The 16,962-nt window shown below is 41.3% G+C and overlaps 1 protein-coding gene across 8 annotated transcripts in view; it reads right to left on the bottom strand.

Annotated features, from left to right (window-relative positions):
* The window catches only part of MTR (5-methyltetrahydrofolate-homocysteine methyltransferase), a 190,365-nt gene that overhangs the window by 54,878 nt on the left and 118,525 nt on the right, over nucleotides 1-16,962 (bottom strand). For all 8 annotated transcript variants that reach the window (XR_008998859.1, XM_057505753.1, XM_036919333.2 and 5 more), the window contains 5 exons: nucleotides 15,381-15,448; nucleotides 14,696-14,816; nucleotides 6,302-6,383; nucleotides 1,342-1,440; nucleotides 294-369 (listed from right to left, as the gene is read on the bottom strand). Coding sequence is in view for 7 of the 8 variants with exons in the window: in XM_057505753.1 (XP_057361736.1) it covers nucleotides 294-369; nucleotides 1,342-1,440; nucleotides 6,302-6,383; nucleotides 14,696-14,816; nucleotides 15,381-15,448 (446 nt within the window). In the remaining variant the exon portion in view is untranslated. The remainder of the gene's footprint in view (nucleotides 1-293; nucleotides 370-1,341; nucleotides 1,441-6,301; nucleotides 6,384-14,695; nucleotides 14,817-15,380; nucleotides 15,449-16,962) is intronic.

The raw sequence follows: 16,962 nt of genomic DNA, 5'->3' as shown, positions 1-16,962 counted from the left end.
GGGTTTAGAAGACAGATCACACATAGAATCCTAGTAACCTTTCAAGTTATCGCTCAAACCTCAGTTTCCTCATGTTCAAACAAGACTAACAGCCCATTCATTACAGAGTTGTGTCAAGGGCTCAGAGCTGCCATGGGCCAATCTCAGGGCAGTGTCTGGTTCTACAAAAATGGCACTCATTTCCTTTTATTTTCAATCATCACTATCATTCATCGTTATTAGACACAAGTAAGAGTTAGTGGCTGCTCACGGGTATCACATGCAGCCTTTCTATAACCAATAACCAAACAGACCTGGATGAGGCTCCGACAGCCAGTCAATATGGAAACCATTTTTTCTAGCTTGACTTAAGGTCAAGTATCTTCTCTCCTAAGAAAAAAAGGAAAGTTGTTACTTAGTCAGAGATGCTGAATAAGCTACTATGAAATTAGGTCTTTTCAAAGCAAGTACATAAGGTTTGCAAGAAAACAAGTGCTCATATTAATATAAAAGCTCTTATTTTTCCATCCCACAAGGCTTCATATCAGCATCAGAATAACAGAGCAAAAACTCAGTGAACATCCATTAAGTAGTGATATGTAAACACAAGACTGACCTGCAGCCTTGCTGTAAGGTAAGCAGGTTCTTTTAGAATGAGGCCAGTGTGACTGGCTGCGTCGACTGCCTTAAAGACCAGAAGGCAGAATGAAGCAGCTGCCAACTGTTGGCAAACCTAAGGGTAGGGGGAAGCCATCCAGAGTCTGGGGCTGGCCAGCTCTGCAGAAACATAGATTTTTGTCGTGCTGCGTGCTCTCTCATTTCACTTGCCTAGCCAGACCCAATACATCTGCTCCGGGAGAAGCACCCCAGTGACTTCTAGAGGGCGAGCATGCTTACACTCCATGGGCAGCCTGAAGCTCACCCAGAGAGGGGCAGTCCTTGAAATATCATTCTGCAGGTGGTGCTGGGCAATCGGGGAGAGGCTTACAACAGTCCTGGCTAATTTTCTTCCATTACTTCCTCAAGAATAAAGATCTATGGGAGTCATTTCTATACCCCGTCTCGGCTCATTTTCCTGCTGGGTATGAGCTCATGTTTTATTCATTCTCACAACTCTGGTATCTAGCACAGCACCTAACACCTACTGTATACCCAATAAATGTTTGCTGGAATAAATAAAATTATTTTTAATATAACCAAAAATTATTGGGAACTTAGACACTGAGGAACCCTGATAACTAGAAAATAGGACTCTCTAAAATGATCCTAAACCTTTACCCTCCTCAAAACAGTAAAGTCACATTATAGACTATAGAATCATTTTATTACTGAAATAAGTGGGGATCTGTCTCCATCACTTACCTTGAGAGACTCATAATGGTCCTGTCTAATACCTTCGTATTCTTCCACGATCTCCTCAAAGTAGTCATCCTTTAGATTCTCATCTAGTAGTTGAGAACACTGCAAAGGCAAGGTCAAGGGTCAGTGTCCACAGAGCATGAAGAAGATAACATAGGTGCAATACTAGCCAGTTGTGTGACACCTCCTTCAGGAAAACTTCCCATGTTAACATCAATTCCTCTCCTTTACCAAATTCTCTGGTTCCTGCCTGGGTTGCAGTAAAGGGTTAATTCAGTAGGCCTAAGATGTTCAAATCTTCACATAACAAAGAAACGATTGGGTCTTGATGGCTCCTGGGACATAAGCTCTAAGCCCTTGGAATATGCTGCCTGTTAAGAGTACCTCTGTCTACCTGGGGCCTTCGGCCACCCCAGATGGTTTATGCTACCAAAGAGATTTATAGGGCACTTGGCTCACGCTTCATTTTTTGAATGCTGGAGGGGCTGAAGACTGAGTATAAGGTCAGTGTGGTAAGATTCCAAGCCTGCGTGACTGACTCCCAGGAGCCTCAGGATATCAAGGCTCTGGGGAGCTCCCCTGGTGGCAGTGCTCTGTGCCGCGTGTTACATGTTGTCACACTTCACTAGTAGAGGAATAAAGCACTGTCCATATGACTCCACGGAGAGAGGACATGGGAAGCTCATGTCTGGTCTTGCCTGGATTCCACTCTACGCATCCTTTGCCCTTGCTGATTTTAATCTGTAGCCTTTCGTGGTAATAAACCATGATTGTGAGTCTAACTGCATTCCAGAGTTCTGTGAGTCCTTCTGGCAAATCACTGAAACTGGGGGTGGTCTTGAGGACCCACAGCCCACTGGTTAGGTACTCCTCTTTGGTGTTTCAAAGATACTTGGTTCATCTCTCCATCACTGAGCTTACCACAGGCTCTTAGTCTGTCACTAGTGGACAAGTCCCCTGGGACTCCAACTTTACCACATTCATTTCTAGCTCAGTGCCTGGTGCGTACCAGATGCATCCTCACTACCTGTCTGCTGAAGGAATGAGGCCACTCCTCAACCATGAGCTTCTGCTAGATAAGAAAGGAAACCCGTCTTCTGAGAAGTGAGGCTACTCAGTAAACTGTAAAAGTAGTATCAGCTGAATCTTATTTATGACTGCTTATCAAGTTGGTAGAATAGCTCCCACCCAAGCTCAAAATAACATCACCGAGAAAGAAGAAATGGCTGTTACTGATGACATCAGTTCAAACACCCCAGAGTGGCCCCATCTTTGCATCCTCCAGCAGGATTTTAACACAAAAAAAGGGAAGCTCAGTATCATAATCTGAAACGGACAAGTTAGGCCGGGTGATGGCTAAAGAGGCTACCAGCTTCAAATTCTATAATTCTATGTGTATTTTCTAAGTTATCTCTAATAACAATCCAACCACCTATGACTTTATATACAACTATGTCACTTTTAATATTAAAGAACATAGAAAAGGCCATCGTGGCAAGCCTAAAAATAGGCACCACAGAGCGTTGCCCAGCCTTACATTAACCCTACTTCGATGGGGTCCTCATTGAGGAAACCCAGCAGAAGCGAAGTGAATACAAGTAGGGATGCCTATTTCTGAGCTCCCTAATGTATATATAACCAAAGTTTTAGAAGATTGTTGCATTCTGCTAGATTTTAAATTCTGAGAAGGCAAAACCCTGATTTCCGTAACAGACTAAGAACTTAACAATACCCTGACACAGGCATACTGGGTAGACAGAACATACCACTACAGTTAGCACCTTCCACACCCATTAGGCAGCCTGTGCCTGGGCCCACAGTGGCAATACCCACCCTGCCCAGTCTGGCTTGCTTGATGGAAACAAGTTTACAGCCAATTAATTATATGGGCTACTCTAAGTAAAATCAGAGTTCATCATGTGGTTTCATGTCAACCATTCAGACAGTACAGCTTTCCTGTTCCTTCCTGTACTATTCATTTTTCATGGGAATAGCAGCCCAATGAGAGGGAATAAGTTGAAAATATATTTTATAATTTAAAAAGAACTAAATATGGGCACCCTGCTTTTTATTCAAAAAGAAAGGCAGCATCCTCAGGTCTAAATCTTCACCTATTATGTAGTTGACACATTTTGGAGTCTTTCAAATAAACAAGCCAGTCAGCTGGAGCACAGGCCCGGGACAAGCTCAGTGCAGTTAGACCAGAAGACTGAACCAACAGTCAGCACGAACACGCTGCACACTGACCCCTGGAAAATGTCACTACTAATCTCCCAGATGGTGGCATCAGACTTACGTTTTAGTAATTTCAAAAAGGCGGCTATTTCTTTGTCTATGAGAAGGGCTAATGTGGATAAAGTGAAGGTTCCTGTGGCCAGGATTCTCACCTGGCCCTCGTTGGCTAGCTCACTACACACTTGTGGGCAATGTGTAGCTACTGACTCTATATAAAGAGCTCCACCCAGTGTTCTGGGGGACATGGTGGCACAGCTGTAAGGCTGCAGGAGAGCAGAGCAGAGGCTGGAGTTACGGCAGAGCCGAGGACAAAGACTGGGATGGCTGTGCAGGCAGAGAAGCCCAGAGGCAGAGACGGGCTTGCTGCATGCAGACTCGCTCTGAGTGGATGGGATCCTAGTGATTGACCTGACACCGTGAAAATAAAGTTGGGTATAAACGCTTTCACCCCAAGAACGTTCTACTCTCATTTATTTGGTCACATTGAAACCATAGTGAACTTACCTGGGGTTGAAACCCACTGGCAAGACAGCCAACCCCTGTGGGTTGCCCACTGGACCAAACAGGAGCACAAGAGCCCGCACCTTATCCCAAAACCCTACTCTGCAGGGCTAACGCCACCGGAAGCTTGGGCTGAGGACACCACAAGGAACAGTAGCAAAATGCACCAAGTTTGCTTTTTCAGAGCCAACAGAAATTCAGAGAACTGTTGGAAGTTGCAACTGTGCCTGGATCCAACTTAAAATGGACTTGGAGATGAACCAGAAACACTCCCAGATTTCAAGTCACTTTTCCTCATTCAGACTAAAATCTGTGTCTCTGGGCAGGTTCAGCCACCATTTTTAGGGCATACAATGTATGCAGCAGCATGGTAACATACACCAACACAAGGTTAATGCAAGTCCTGCCCCACCTCTGTTAATTTAATGGTAATTTCACCAACCCCTGATAAACATGCATAAACCTTCTGTATACGCTCTGTCCTCCCTCTGAATTCAGGGAGACCTGTTTGAACCTTGCCTGTCTCCTTGCTGATAGGTCAGCCTCACAATAGAGCCTCTCCTTTGGCAAATGCAGGGGTCCCATGTTTGGCTTACAGCATGTTGGGCAGTGGACCCTTCTCAGCTAGGCCCACATTGCTTAGCTCCTCAGGACAGCAAAGCGGTCAAGGAGCCAACTCCTTCCCAGCTAAAGCCCTTCCCCTACCTGTAGGGGCAATACTGCCACTGTAAACTAAATAGATCGACAGTGTGGCCTCCAAATGGGAAATCTTCAGAGTCCTTCATAAGCAATTGAAAACAGCAATAAGCCTCAAAAAAGAGGCCCATTGGTTACTCAACCATGGACTTGATACAAGCTCCTTAGGAAGCACAATTACATTAACAATCTAAATGTAAGAAAGAAAAAACTGCTTTAAAATTGATTCATAGAAACACAGTTTATTTGCACATTAGTTCACATCAGTGACAATTAAAAAATTGAAATTTTATGACTTCCCCTTAATTTACTTTATCCTTCTTAATAGAGGCGAATTGTTAAATATTAACAGGAGCAAATCTGACATAGCACAGAGTAAGGCCATCTGTACTCAAATTCCACATCTGTCACTTGATGGATGTGCAGCCTCAAGAGAATTACTAACCTCTTCATTCCTGTTTCTATGTCTCTAAAATGGAGATAATGACAGTGTCTACTGCATGAGGATAAAAAAAATCCATGGAAAGCACTGCATGGTGTCTGCACAGTATAAATTTTTAATAATGTTAGCAATGATTATATAACTTTCATATAAATAAATTCACAGATCTGAAAGAATTCATTTGGAAAATGGCTCAGGAAATGTGGTCACCCTAGTTCAGTCTGCAAGGTAACCTGGGTCTCACAAATACCAGTCCCCCTCAGTACCTTTCCTTTGCAAAATGTGAAGGTTGGACTAGATTTGAGTTTTTAAATAGTGCTCTTTCTGTGAGAACTATGAGTGGATGAGGATGGAAGGGGTTGCTCGTATTTGCACTATACTGGGTTTCCAGGTAAGACATCACTTGAAAACAAGGTTTCTGTGGCCAAAAGTTGGAAACCACTGGACCACATGGTCACTCAGATCCCCTCCAGCTACTATATCCTATTATTCAATGAAAATAATGAAGCATGTATCAAGAAGAGGATGATACTAGGCTTCACAGGGAGAAAAGCAAGAAAAAGCACTTAGCTAAGTTGCTTACTACATTCCTTGAGAAAAAGAATCTATTATTTTAGGTTTTGAACGTTTGGTGAATGTTTTTGTCTTTGGATAGGATGAACTGGCCAAGGTTAAAAGTTTTTCTATCTAGAAATAGGTCATTTTTTAAAATTCTATGCTCATTTTAGCTCTGGCATGGAATTAAGTATAAATTTATACACATAAATATTGCAATGGCTGGGCTCTCTCTGGGTTGGTATCAAGGTCAAAGTGTCTTGGTACCATTCCTCTGTCACTCAGACTACCATCTCCAAGGTGGATCGGGAGGGGCCACTGCCCTGGAAGCGCAAGCACAGGTTACACTCAGCTGGCCCTCCTTCCTACAAAGTCCACAGCTGCATGACACACCCACACGCTTCAGGCTAGTCCTTCACATTTTTCAGTAGAATTGGACAAAAGCAAATAGAAGATCTTGAGCAATACCCTAGCTCTTAATGCCCCTTTGTTCTCTTTTAAGACACATGGAAGTAATGAAGGCCTCACACTTACCACCACCACACTCTTGGACGCATCCAGGACATGGATTACAGGTGCACTATATCTCGGAGCTATTTTAACTGCTGTGTGGGTTCTGAAAAGAAGGGTCAGGAAGAAAAACATCCATCAGTGCTGACAGTTCCTACACAACTCCTGTTCAGAACCATTAGAGATAATGTGTTTCTACAATGCTTTCCTGAGAATGATTCCAAGGCACTTAACAAATATTAAACTTCAAATTTCCCTTGTAAAATGAAAATGATTTTCTCCCCACGCTAATATGGGGGAACCCAAGGGGAGAAGACATGGACTTGTTGGCCCAGGCACAAAGAAGTCTGTGACAAAATGAGAATGACTTTGTCCTCAGCTGTCAGCCAGAGGGACAACAAGCGTGCAGCCTCACACTGGTTAGCAGCCCCTCTGCTAAGGCAGCCAACCAGCCCAGGCAATTGCACTCTGCTGTCATAAAGGTTGCATTGAGTTTTTTCCTCCCAATGAGCTGGAATACCAACCAGGGCCCCTGGGGAACCAGCCACCAGACAGGGCACACAAGACCCCACCCTAACTGCTGTTCCCTTTTCCTGAGAGACATCCCCACTCCTTGGCCCCAACCCCACCTTGTCCTTATAGTATGGAACCTCAGACTCTAAATAACAACAGAAATAACACAGAGAGGCAAAAGCAACAAACATATTTTATACTAACATTGGCTTAGCCCCAAATCCCTATTGTCAAAACTCGAAAACGTCAATACTGAGGAAGAAACATCCTTCAATCCTTAAAATCACCTAATAAACTAAAGCGCAAAACAAACTGCCTAGTGATTACTGTTTATAGCAGTAACATAAGCTACACACTGGCTATTTCACTGTAGAAGATAACACGTGAAAGTGAGAGCTGAAGGCGTACATATCCTCCCTTACGGAGCTGACACAGGCCCTTTAGACAGGAGAGAGGTGCAGGCTCAGCCAGTCCCACTGAAAGGGGGGCACTGTCCTCACAGGGTGGGCGGTGCTCTCCAGCTTTTCTCCTCCCTCCTTCTTCTCTCATGTGGCAGCGCCATTCCCCAGAGCAATACTTTCATATTCTTTCCCCTAAACTACAATGTACTTTCCTTGGGGAAGATGTCCAGAATATGCTATCATGTGAGGAAAAAATCTAAGTAGCAAAACAGTGTGTTTAATACAATTCTGTTTTTTTAAAAGCAAACACTACCAGCCTCAATCTGCCCTAGCCAACCTAATATACATGTCAGTGTATTTAGAAAAACACAGAGAGATACACAGCAGTATCAACATTGGTTGTATGGAGGTTGGGTGGGGCTGGAGATACCACATTTTACTTCACATTCCTCTGAACTTCCTGATATGTTCTAGCAAGTGTGGATCACTGAGGTAACTTTTAAAAACCAAGAGAATACCACAGTGCTGTATATATGTGAGTGTTTTTAAGAAGCTTCTCATGGAAAGCTCTAAAAATTCATTCCCAATAAGACAGGCAAGACCACTAACATTTCACCTGTCCCCTTTCTAAGCACATTTCTGCATATAAACAGAAAGTAAAGGATTAAAGCCATAAACCACAAAAATTGAGCTTGAAGATGGAAGTTCAGGCCTAAGCCAGTTAGTGTAAGCAAGACACATCATTTGGACCAGAAGGCTGGGTGCAGAGCCATAGGGGAGGTGGACCACGGCCTGGAGCAGGCGAGTGAACTCCACTGCCCCAACAACAGGTTTGTATCCACACTGCACTCAGGGGACCAAAAATTTGAAGATTATCTTCTGTTTCTTGGACGGGAACGATTTTCAAACAGCAGGAAAAGTTATAAAGAAGAAGCTGCTTCCAGTTTCAAAACAAAACACAAGTCAGACTATGCTTGCTTCCTCTTCTTCAGATGGTCAGCAACTTGAGCACATGGAAATATTTTAACATATATTCTGCAGGCAGTTGGTCCAGGAAACATTTAGACTGATGTGACTTAGATGATATTTCTCTTAAGGAGAACCAGTACAATTTAAAAATTTTAAAGCAACACAATTAATATTTATTAGGCTTCCACGTTCTCAGTACAATTCTGGCCATTTTCTCTTTGATTATCTTCTGGACAAGGACTCTGAAAAGAAATTGATGGATTCCTCTATTAAAAATAAGTAAATAAGTAAATAAAAGCGAAGTGCTACTTTCCAACACAAAAACTGACAAATCTAGATGAGCACAGGCATGAAATTTGAGCTTCCTAAGCCATTGAGAGTCCTTTAAATTTCCTTGTAAAATAATTTGACATAGATTCCACTTTCTTCTAAGCTTCTATTTATGCAAGCTTCTCCAGGTGGAAGGCGACATCTCTCAGGTGTCTGAAAAGATGCAAAACATTGAACTCTCTCCTCCCCTTCCTGCCTACCAGGAACAAAGGGCTAGATGCTGAGGCTGAAACGCAAATCCACCTCTGCTAAGTCACTCATCAACCTTAGGATTTAATTAGTCGACTCCAATACTTGCCAAATGGGCATGGGTTTTAACCTAAGATTCTTTTTAAAACTCTGAAAAAGAGGAACCACTGTAAGCATTTGTTCCCTGTTATATCCCATCCCACAATCAATTTCAAGTGATTTATGTAACTGCAACATGACCAAAACTTAAAATTTGAAGAGAAAAACATGAGAAAGGGAAAATTAAGGAGCCACGGGGAGTAAGATCAGCATCTAAAATTCATTCTATGAAGCCCCACACTCAGTCCTCAGCTCTCAGCTTCCCTGCTGTTGATTCAAAGAGCAAAATAATACCAGTTATGTGATTCAGCACCTTACTTCCTAACAATTAAAAAAAAAAGCCTCAGAAAATTACCTCTGGCTTTGAGCAATGTGACTTCCTATTGAATTCTCTGTTACTCAGAAAAATAATTGAAAAAGACGTTTTTGCAGCTATTGGCTCTGAACCAGTTAAAAATTGAAAGCTAACTGCCAGACTTGTGCCCTTGGGAAGTTCTGTGGCTAACAGGGCCAGATTTCCCCTAATGTCATTTCTAGTTTGTGATACCCAAACCATCTGTATTATAGATAGGAGAACACTTAGCTTTCTCTGCTCTTATAGCTACAGGTTAAAAAGGGACACTCTAAGCATATTTCTACCCATATATGGCTCCAAATCTGCATAACCCTTTCAACTTCTCCAAGGATCCATCCACATTAGGCAGCTGTAAGCGTCATTTCTAGAATCCTGGGGGTACGGTTCTCATTCCATCATGCTACTGCAGGTCACGGAAGTCTGAAAAGCCATCACGTTATACTCCCTCTGTGATCTGCTTTCAGGACAACTTGGGAGTTGAGTTCCAGATATTCTACATCTTTTTCAGGAAACCCCAAACTGGAAAAACCCAACTTGAGCCGCCATCTGCTCAAATATAGTTAGCAACAGAAAGAACTGGAAGCCCGCTGAGCTCTCAATAGGTCTGTGGGAGGTAATAATAAGGGCTCTCTGAGGGCTTCTGAGACAGTTAAATTCTTGAACACTTTCTAGCAAAGCTAACTCTCCTAGGAGTAGATGACTTTCTTATGCAGATGCAAAATCACTAACATAAAGGAAAAAATCAGACTTCAAGAAAATAAGAACTTTTGTTATCCAAAAATAGCACTGAGACAGCAAAAGCCAAGCCATTTCAGAAGAATCTATTTGCAATATATATTTCTGATAAAGGAATTAAATCTAATATAAATGTAAGGACTGTATACAAATCAACAGAAACAAAGACAGAATACCCGATTTAAAAGAAAGACTTAAAAAGCACACCCAAATGGTCAATATACACATGAAAAGGCACCAAACATCAGCAGTCCTAGCAAAATGCAAATGAGAACACTGTCAAGATATATTACATATATACAAAAATGGATAACACTGAAAAAGATGTAGAATATCTGGAACTCTAACGATTGCTGGTGGGGTGTAAGTTCATATGATCATTTTGGAAAACCACCTGGCAATATATAATGCATAACTTATGATAGAGCAAGTTTGTTTCAGAGCATAAACACACATATAGCAGCATTCTCTGTAGTAACCCCAAACTGGAAAAACCCAAATATCCACCAACAGTAGCATAAATAAAATCAGTATATTACACAATGGAATATTAGACCACAATGGAAAAAAAAAATCATTACAACAATGACTTTGGGCCTCACAGACATAATGTTGAGCAAAATAAATTAGACGTAGAAGAATACATGCAACAGGACTCCATTTATACAAAGCTGAGATGCAGACAGAACCAACCTATAGACACAGAAGACAGAATAGTGGTTACTTCTGTTGGAAAGGATCACCAGGGTGGGAACCCAGCAAAGTTCCCCACGTGCCATTAATCTAGGGATGGTTACTGGTGGGGGTTCATTTTTGTAAAAATTCATTAAGTTGTATGTCTATGATTTGTGTGCTTTTTTGTATGATTGCTATACTTTAGTAAAAATGCTTACTTCAATAAGAGGGCTTGATAAAGCAAAATGGCAGGTCTGAGACCTCACCCACCGACTCTACTTTAGAACAGACTCATAACGGAATTTTACACCGAAGTTCTTGGAGGCTGACAGAATCATTCTCAAAGCCTGCTCTGGCCCTGCAATGGAGAAGGGGAAGTTCACCTGGAAACTATACCAGAGAAGCCACTGCCAGTAGCTGTTACTCTCCAAGAAAAGAGGAGAACCAGGAAAGGAACAGCTCATCAGGAAACAAATCACTAGTGTTCTGGAAGAAGCCTTGGGAGGTCAGTGGACCCAGCTTTCTACCTTTGAGAAGGAAAACATAGCAGTTTCCCAGACAATAAGAAAAGAGATTTTGCAACAGCATGAAGAGATAGTAGGCGACTTCTGATCTGATTAATTACAACTCGATATACCAGCTTATAACTGTTAAAAGCCTTTATTCCTAATTTTGCAAATTATGCATCTTGGGAGGCTAGTCATGTCGCTTCTGAATGTTTTTTTAAAAGCCTCTTGAATCTGGTGGCTCTTACTTGAGAGCTAATAGAGATAGAGCAGAATGGACTACTTGGTAATTTTCCAATTTGCACAAGCAGCAATAAGTGGTTTCCTGATCTTGAACTGAATGTAGTGTCCTACCACTTAAAATGGTTCTTACATTGAAGCCAGCATCACATTTATATAACTCAAAATACATTTCATTACATTTGTTCATTTAAATATTTACTTATTCCATTTTACAACTGTGGTTTTAAAAGATATCTCATTCTGACAATAGTTTGCAGATTCTCTTACATTCTCTTTACTAAGCTAATGAATATTCACAATATAATCATCAAGTACACAAGCTCAGCTCACTGAAATCCCAGTCCCCAATGGTTGGTCATATCCCTGGAGAATAATCTGCCACATATCCTAGTGGGAAACCCCTTCATGGAAAAACAAACCCAGTTGCATAACATGGGCAACACCCAACCACCAACTATTGAGTCCTTCAAGTATGAAGATCAGTTAATGGATAAATGACATAGAACACTATGCCTACTCACGAAAATGATCTATTCTGATTATAAATGGGATGATGGTTAATTTTATGTGTCAATTTGGCTAGGCCATGGGATCCAGTTTTGGTCAAACACCAATCTAGATGATTCTGTGAAGGTATTTTTCTAGATGTAATCAGTATTTAAATCAGCAGGCTTTGAGTGAAGCAGACTATTCCTCCATGATGTAGGTGGGCCCCATCCAATCAATTAAAGACCTTAATAAAAAGACTGAAATCTCCCAGGGAAAAAAGGAATTCTGCCTCCAGTTAGCCTTTGGACTCAAGATGTAATCAATTCTTGCCTGCTCTCCAGCCTGCCAGCTTTCCCTGCAGATTTCAGACTTACCAGCCCCAATAATCACATGAACCAAGTCCTTAAAATAAATCTTTCTATACACATTCTATTGATTCAATTTCTCTGAAGAACCCTAATACAAATGGCTTAACATACAGTTCTTTCCAGTGTGAAAGAAATTTTAGAATACTTCTGACCAGATCTCTATTGTATATTCACATTAGAAAAATAAACTGCTCACTTGTGGGGTGTTCAAGTTTAGTGCCCCATTTGGGCACCATTCCCTGCCAAAGTAAACTACATAAGGCATAAGGAATTTGTCATAAAAAGTCTAGTACTCAACCACCTAAGACCCCGAATAGCCAAAGCAATCCTGAGAAGGAAGAATAAAGTGGGGGGGGGGGGGGGGGGATCTCGCTCCCCAACTTCAAGCTCTACTACAAAGCCACAGTAATCAAGACAATTTGGTACTGGCACAAGAACAGACACATAGACCAGTGGAACAGAATAGAGAGTCCAGATATTAATGCAAACATATATAGTCAATTAATATACGATAAAGGAGCCATGGACATACAATGGGGAAATGACAGTCTCGTCAACAGTTGGTGTTGGCAAAACTGGACAGCTACATGTAAGAGAATGAAACTGGATCACTGTCTAACCCCATACACGAAAGTAAATTTGAAATGGATCAAAGGCCTGAATGTAAGTCATAAAACCATAAAACTCTTAGAAAAAAACATAGGCAAAAATCTCTTGGACATAAACATGAGTGACTTCTTCATGAACGTATCTCCACGGGCAAGGGAAACAAAAGCAAAAATGAACAAGTGGGACTATATCAAGCTGAAAAGCTTCTGTACAGCAAAGGACACCATCAGTAGAACAAAAAGGCATCCCATATATGGGAGAATATATTCATAAATGACATATCCGATAAAGGCTTGACATCCAAAATATATAAAGAGCTCACCCACCTCAAAGAACAGAAAGCAAATAATCCAATTAAAAAATGGGCAGAGGAGCTGAACAGACAGTTCTCCAGAGAAGAAATTCAAATGGCCAACAGACACATGAAAAGATGCTCCACATCACTAGTCATCAGAGAAATTCAAATTAAAACCATAATAAGATATCACCTCACACCAGTAAGGATCGCCACCATCCAAAAGACAAACAACAACACATGTTGGCGAGGTTGTGGAGAAAGGAGAACCCTCCTATACTGCTGGTGGGAATGTAAATTAGTTCAACCATTCTGGAAAGCAATATGGAGGTTCCTCAAAAAGCTCAAAATAGAAATACCATTTGACCCAAGAATTCCACTCCTAGGAATATACCCTAAGAATGCAGCAGCCCAGTTTGAAAAAGACAGATGCACCCCTATGTTTACTGCAGCACTATTTACAATAGCCAAGAAATGGAAGCAACCTAAGTGTCCATCAGTAGATGAATGGACAAAGAAGATGTGGTACATATACACAATGGAATATTATTCAGCCATAAGAAGAAAACAAATCCTACCATTTGCAACAACATGGATGGAGCTAGAGGATGTATTATGCTCAGTGAAATAAGCCAGGTGGAGAAAGTACCAAATGATTTCACTCACATGTGGAGTATAACAAAGGAAAAACTGAAGGAACAAAACAGCAGCAGAATCACAGAACCCGAGAATGGACTAACAGTTACCAAAGGAAAAGGGACTGGGGAGGATGGGTGGGAAGGGAGGAATAAGGAGTGGGGAAAAGGAAGGGGGATTACGATTAGCATGTATAATGTGGGGGGAGGCACGGGGAGGGCTGGGCAACACAGAGAAGACAAGTAGCAATTCTACAGCATCTTACTAAGCTGATGGACAGTGACTGAAATGGGGTTTGTGGGGGGGACTTGGTGAAGGGGGGGAGCCTAGTAAACATAATGTTCCTCATATAATTGTAGATTAAAGATATCAAAAAAAAAAGTCTAGTACTCATAACTAAAATATTTCTTAGCAAATATCATTATGATCATGATCCCAGGAAAAATCTGACAAAATGAATAGTGATGACAAGACCAAATTTGAAGTTCCTCCTCTTTAAACTGTTTAATCCAAAAGTTTCCGCCTTTCAGAAGCAACTTGTCAGAGTGATCCTTTGGTTCATTCTCCCTAGGTGGGCCTTCTTTCTCAACTCGAACAAGGTGGGAATTTCTTTAAGGGAACCTGTAGTTCTTCAGTCAGACAGAATGGGCTCAACTTCCAGCAATGTCTGGGTGTCAAAAACACGACTTACTCCTCTCGGTATCAGACTAAGTAGAGAAGCTTTTATTACAGTCTCAAGAACTGATAGGAGGAGATTAAGGAAAAGACAATCACAAGCCAAAGGAATCCAAACCAGCAAAGGGGGGGAGATGGCCCAGGAGTCTCCCACGGCATAATCAAGTATTCTGGCTCTTGCCAAATGAAGACCAGAAAGTTCATGGGTTTATATAGTAAGAAGCCAATGCACCAATCATAAGGGAAAACAGCTCAGGTTTTATCACTGTTTTTAAACACTGGCATTGAAGAGAATTTGCAATGAAGCACAGAGCTCATTAGCATGACTTACCTCGAAGTGGTTGCTCCTCCAATCAACAATGGAATCTTAATAGCTAATCTCTCCATTTCCTTGGCAACAAAAATCATCTCATCCAGGGAAGGAGTGATGAGTCCTGACAGGCCTATTATATCTAGTGTTGAAAAAAGGAAAAAAGGACAAGTGAGAAGGAAGATGAGAGAAAAAGAGGAAAAAAAGGATAATGACTCATCTTAAAACTTTATTAATAAAGCCCACAACACCTACAGGAATTACCAATTTCTAGTTCTAAGACACCTTTTCTGAGTGAGGCCCTTCAATGTATTGTTAACGTTTGGTAGTAAAAATGATCTGTAACTTGAAGTTGCAATAATGTACTTGCCACAGTCTGGGGAAGCCAGAAAATAGAATATATTGTTCGTTCATGATTTCCCAGACTCAAACGTGTCACAGAGTCTGAAGAAACATAAAAGCAACGACCCACAGAGAAAAAGTTTAATACAACACTGTTCCTTAGGAGAAACATGTCTCCATTCCCCATCTTCAGACCCACAAAGGTGTTACCGCTACTGTAAATGGCAATGACGGCAGCCCCCGTGCAGAAGCTACCCGAGTGTCTGAGGCCCCGCTGATCCCACATGGCTGGGGCATTCCTGCTCACGGACAGACCCATGGGGGAAACAACACTTAGACATCCAGAAGCACAGTCACACAGTACCTGCTTTGTGGTCAAGAGCAGCTTTCAGAATCTCATCACAGGGAGTCATGACTCCCAGGTCAATAACTCTGAGATACAGAAATGAGAAGTGAGGAAATTAGTGAAAATCCATTAAAGATAATGCTGAAATGAGCTTTTTTTAAATTAAGGTATCATTGATAGACAATCTTATGAAAGTTTCACATGAGCAACACTGTGGTTACAACATTCACCCATATTATCAAGTACCCCCCCACACTCCAATATTGTCACTGTCCATCAGCATAGGAAGATGCTCTACAGTCATTACTTGTCTTCTCTGTTGAAATGATCATTTTTATTTCACCAAATCGTGCTCTAACATAAACAGGAATCACATGGAAAAGCTCACTACATATCAACAACCACAACTACAACTACCCATTATTAAGTACTTACTGTATGCCAGGTACTATGCTAAGCTTTTTAAAGCAGCTTTATTGATATATAATTAACAGAGCATAAAAGTCACCCATTTAAAGTATAGGATTGAATAGTTTTTGGTATATTACATTACTATTTTTTTAAGCTCTGGTAAAATATATGAAATATGATTTGCCCTTTTAGTCATTAAGTGTACAGCTGAGTGGCACTAGTTACAGTCAGTCACAATGCTGTGCAACCATTATCACTATTTATTCTCCAAACTCTTTCATCACCCCAAACTGAAACTATAATCATTCAGCAACAACTCCCAATTCCTCATCCCCCGGCCCCTGGTAATCTCTGTTCCACTTTCTGTGTCTATGAATTTGCCTATTCTAGATACTTATACAAATGGAATAGTACCTTATTTGCCTTTGGTTTCTGGCTTACTCCACTTAGCATAATGGACATACCACATTTTGTGTATTCATTGATCTGTCAGTGGACATTTGGGTCGTTTCCACCATGCTAGGCTTTTTGCATAAGCAATGCCATTTAACCCTCACAGCACCTCAAGCATGGAAGCACTACTCTGAGCTCCATTTTAATGAAGCCCAGGGCCCAGAGAAGTTAAACAGCTCGTCCAGTAACAGTGAATTCGTAGCAGAGTTGTTGTCTGAACCAGGATCTGACACCAAAACCCATTCTCTTAGCGATTTAGGACAATAAAAATGCTGGGGAAGTTCACTCAACAAATCAAAGAGGTCAGTTCCTGCACATGAAAAGCTGGTGATAGGACATCTGGGTACTTAAGGGAGAGGGAGACTGAATCAGGGAACAGTTCGCCTAGAGAGAGGGTGAAACTCAATGGAAAAGCTGACTCTGGGTTGGGCACACATGAGGAGAAGCACAAGCATTGGGCAGTAAAGCCTGGAGCATGCTCTGAAAGAACAGGATAATACCAGAGGAATTCCTACTGTGGAAGGGGACAGCTTTCTGGAACTTAGAGAAAACAATTTTCTGCCCTGGAAAATGTTCCATGTACTACTCTTCTATTCTAGATTTAGAGTACCCTTATGCCATTCATTTCTGCAATTTAATTATATCATGAGCATTTGTTTAAACGATGCTTGAAAAGTAAAGCATGCATTTTCACTTATTTCATAATGTCAACAATTCTTAAAATTTAGTAAGCAAA

The sequence above is a fragment of the Manis pentadactyla genome, chromosome 8, assembly GCF_030020395.1.
Source record: "Manis pentadactyla isolate mManPen7 chromosome 8, mManPen7.hap1, whole genome shotgun sequence".
In the NCBI taxonomy this organism is placed as follows: Eukaryota; Metazoa; Chordata; class Mammalia; order Pholidota; family Manidae; genus Manis; species Manis pentadactyla.
Note: the sequence above shows the minus strand (reverse complement) of the source record. Positions and strands in the feature narration are given on the sequence as shown.